At 40.2% G+C, this 2,999-nt stretch overlaps 1 protein-coding gene across 1 annotated transcript; it reads right to left on the bottom strand.

Moving 5' to 3' along the window:
* Window positions 1-1,613: 1,613 nt before the first annotated feature.
* On the bottom strand, window positions 1,614-2,558 carry LOC114616026 (olfactory receptor 2W3-like). The gene has a single exon (XM_028761573.1). The coding sequence runs from the start codon at window positions 2,556-2,558 to the stop codon at window positions 1,614-1,616; it is 945 nt and encodes a 314-aa protein (XP_028617406.1).
* Between the last annotated feature and the right edge of the window lie 441 nt (window positions 2,559-2,999).

Here is a 2,999-nt window from a genome sequence, read left to right as displayed (position 1 = left end):
GAGAGAGAGAGAGAGAGAGAGAGAGAGAGAGAGAGAGAGAGAGAGAGATGCACATGGAAACACAGATACAAACACAAATATGCACACACACAACACACATACATAATACATACACAGATGCACAAATACATATGCAAATACACATAATATACACATATACAAACACACACACACACACTCATACTTACAAAGAGCAACATATCTTTCTGATTTATCTTTTTCTTCCAGTAAAATGGATGTTGAGAGCCAAGTGCAAAGATGACAGATAAATTCATGAACTGATCCACATTTTTTTTCAGATAAAAGGATTTAATTACATTTTTTAAAGAGAAGTTTTGGCTCCTGCCTCCTCCTTCATCTGGAATCCTTCAATGGAAACGAGTCAGCCCTAGCACTGGCAGACACCCAACAGATGTCTGATAGTTTCTATTATAAACACGATCATATAATGCAAACAGCAGGGCGCTTCTCTCTTCCTCCAAGTTCCTGCTGTGCTCACAGAGGTGAGGAATTACAGAGACTGTTACACAAAGTAGAGCTCTAGGTACAGGTGATGAGAGATGAACCTGAGATGCAGAACACAGGAATTACCCCAGTTTGATTTATAAAAGTCAAAATTTCCCATCATGTATATCATTTATACCAGAAAATGTTTATGGATGCAATGCATGGAGTGACTACTTAAAATTCAGCTTGTTATTTGGAGGTTTTTATCCATAAGAGGAAAATGTAAAGCCACAAAAACTGGTGTTTAGGTGTGAATGACTGTCGAGACGAAATGAAATCAGTCTAAAGACAGAATTTATCTTCTGAACTGAAAATCAAAATAACTTTATTGAGTTTTATTCAAGGAAACCTTCTTTTCCTATTAGTTTGAGAGGCATCTGCTGTTATTTTACTTGGGATGTAAACTTGTATTATTTAATGTGGCACCTAGCCTATGATATCAGTTTAATAAAATTTTAAAGAAGAACAATGCCTCTAATGAAAAGAAAATAACTTGTTGCACAAACAAGTGTAACTAAAAACATAGGTCTCTATCAGGGTTTCTCTTGTAGCTCAAGTTAGTCTCTAACGCATAATCCTACTGAAGACTAGGATGACGGGGCACTTACATAGCTGTCATTTCAAAGGATATCATGAACCACATCTAGACAAATGTTCTATCTTACCCGTGCAATGAAATTAACTATAGTTAATTATAGTTAATAGAAGACAAAAGTGTTTCAGGATCCCACTGGCTCAGTTCTACCCCTGAAACATTTCGCAAATGGTTAATGAGAAAGATCATCATGTGATTTTCCCCCCTCTGTCCAACTTCTGTCATAATCCATATGTATGAAGAATTGACTCATTTTGCTAAGTTTTAAGCAGACATGGCTAACTTAGAATGGAAAAGAACACAAACAAGGCATTTTATGGACCAAATCTTAACTATTGAATAGTGCATGATTAGCATCTACTTGAGTTTGTACAACACGTACTCCCAGTCTTACCACTGAGGATTTTATTGGACAAGCAAAAGTATTTGGATGAATTTTAAGCTTTCATTCTATGAATTACATCTCTGTGTTGAGTAAGTGAAAACATACTTTAGAAAAAGCCCTTTCACCTTATTTCCTAGTCACAAGCCTCTTCAGTGCGCCCTTTACATCCTTGTTTCTCAGTGTGTAGATGACGGGGTTTAACATGGGGGTTACCAAGTTGTAGAAGAGGGTAAGAAATTTCCCTTGGTCCCGAGAAGCCTTGTGTCCAGGCTGCATATACATATAGATGATATTCCCGTAAAACAAGGAGACTACAGTGAGGTGGGACCCACACGTGTTGAAAGCCTTCCTCCTTCCTGAGGCCGACTTGATCTTCATCACTGCTAGAGCAATATAGCTGTAAGAAATGAGGATTAGCGTCAAGGGCACCAGCACGATTATCACTGATAAAATGAAAACAGTGCTTTCCACAGCCACAGTGTCCACACAGGCAATCTTTATCAGAGCTGGCATCTCACACAGGAAGTGCCTCACCTGGCATCTGCCGCATCGCGGCAGCTTCATAGTCACAGGAGACATGACCAAGGAGTTGAGGAGTCCCACACTCCAGGCTACAGATACCAACTTCCAGCAGAGCTGAGAATGCATAATGACTGAGTAGTGAAGGGGCTTGCAGATTGCAGTGAAGCGGTCGTAAGCCATGACGGCCAGCAGAACACATTCAGTACCTCCTAGGCCAAGAAACATGAACAGTTGGATTGCACAGCCAATGTAACTGATGCTCTTGTCCTGGCCTCCTAAGTTGAAGAGCAATTGAGGGATGGAACTGGTAGTGAAGCAGAGGTCGAGGAAGGACAAGTTGGTGAGGAAGAAGTACATGGGGGTGTGAAGGCTGGGGTCCAGATGGGAAACTAAGATAATGATGATGTTGCCCACTAACGTCACCAGGTAGAAGATGAGGACAAACACAAAGAGGATGGATTCCAGCCTCGGTCTATCCGAGAAGCCCAGTAAGATGAACTGTTCCTGGCAGCTCTGGTTGATCATGGCATTAACGATCAATACATGCATGTAGAAAAGCCATGGGAAACATGCCGAGTTCATTAGAGGCAAGCTAAGACATCTGCAGAAGGATAAGACCCCAAAGAGTTATACATCATTTCAACATCCTGAGAAGATCTACACAACATCTCTGGGAAAATATATTCTTATTGCTTTTTTTTTCTTTTTGGATACCAAAGATATACAGATCACTATAGAATATTTGAACAACACACATGTAGAATGAACAGTAAGAGGTGACTGATACTCTGAAATAGACCACTGCTGCGTTATTGACGTGCTTCCTCTTGGTTATTCCTTAGGTACCCATATAACATACCCCCAACCATCAATCAGTGTATTTAGATATTCATTATCTGATTTTCATTTTGAAGAGTTTGTGTGTGTGTGTGTGTGTGTGTGGAGAGAGAGAGAGAGAGAGAGAGAGAGAGAGAGAGAGAGAGAGAGAGA

The sequence above is a fragment of the Grammomys surdaster genome, unplaced genomic scaffold (genome assembly GCF_004785775.1).
Source record: "Grammomys surdaster isolate TR1022 unplaced genomic scaffold, NIH_TR_1.0 228981, whole genome shotgun sequence".
NCBI lineage: Eukaryota > Metazoa > Chordata > Mammalia > Rodentia > Muridae > Grammomys > Grammomys surdaster.
This window is presented reverse-complemented; position numbering and strand designations above follow the sequence as displayed.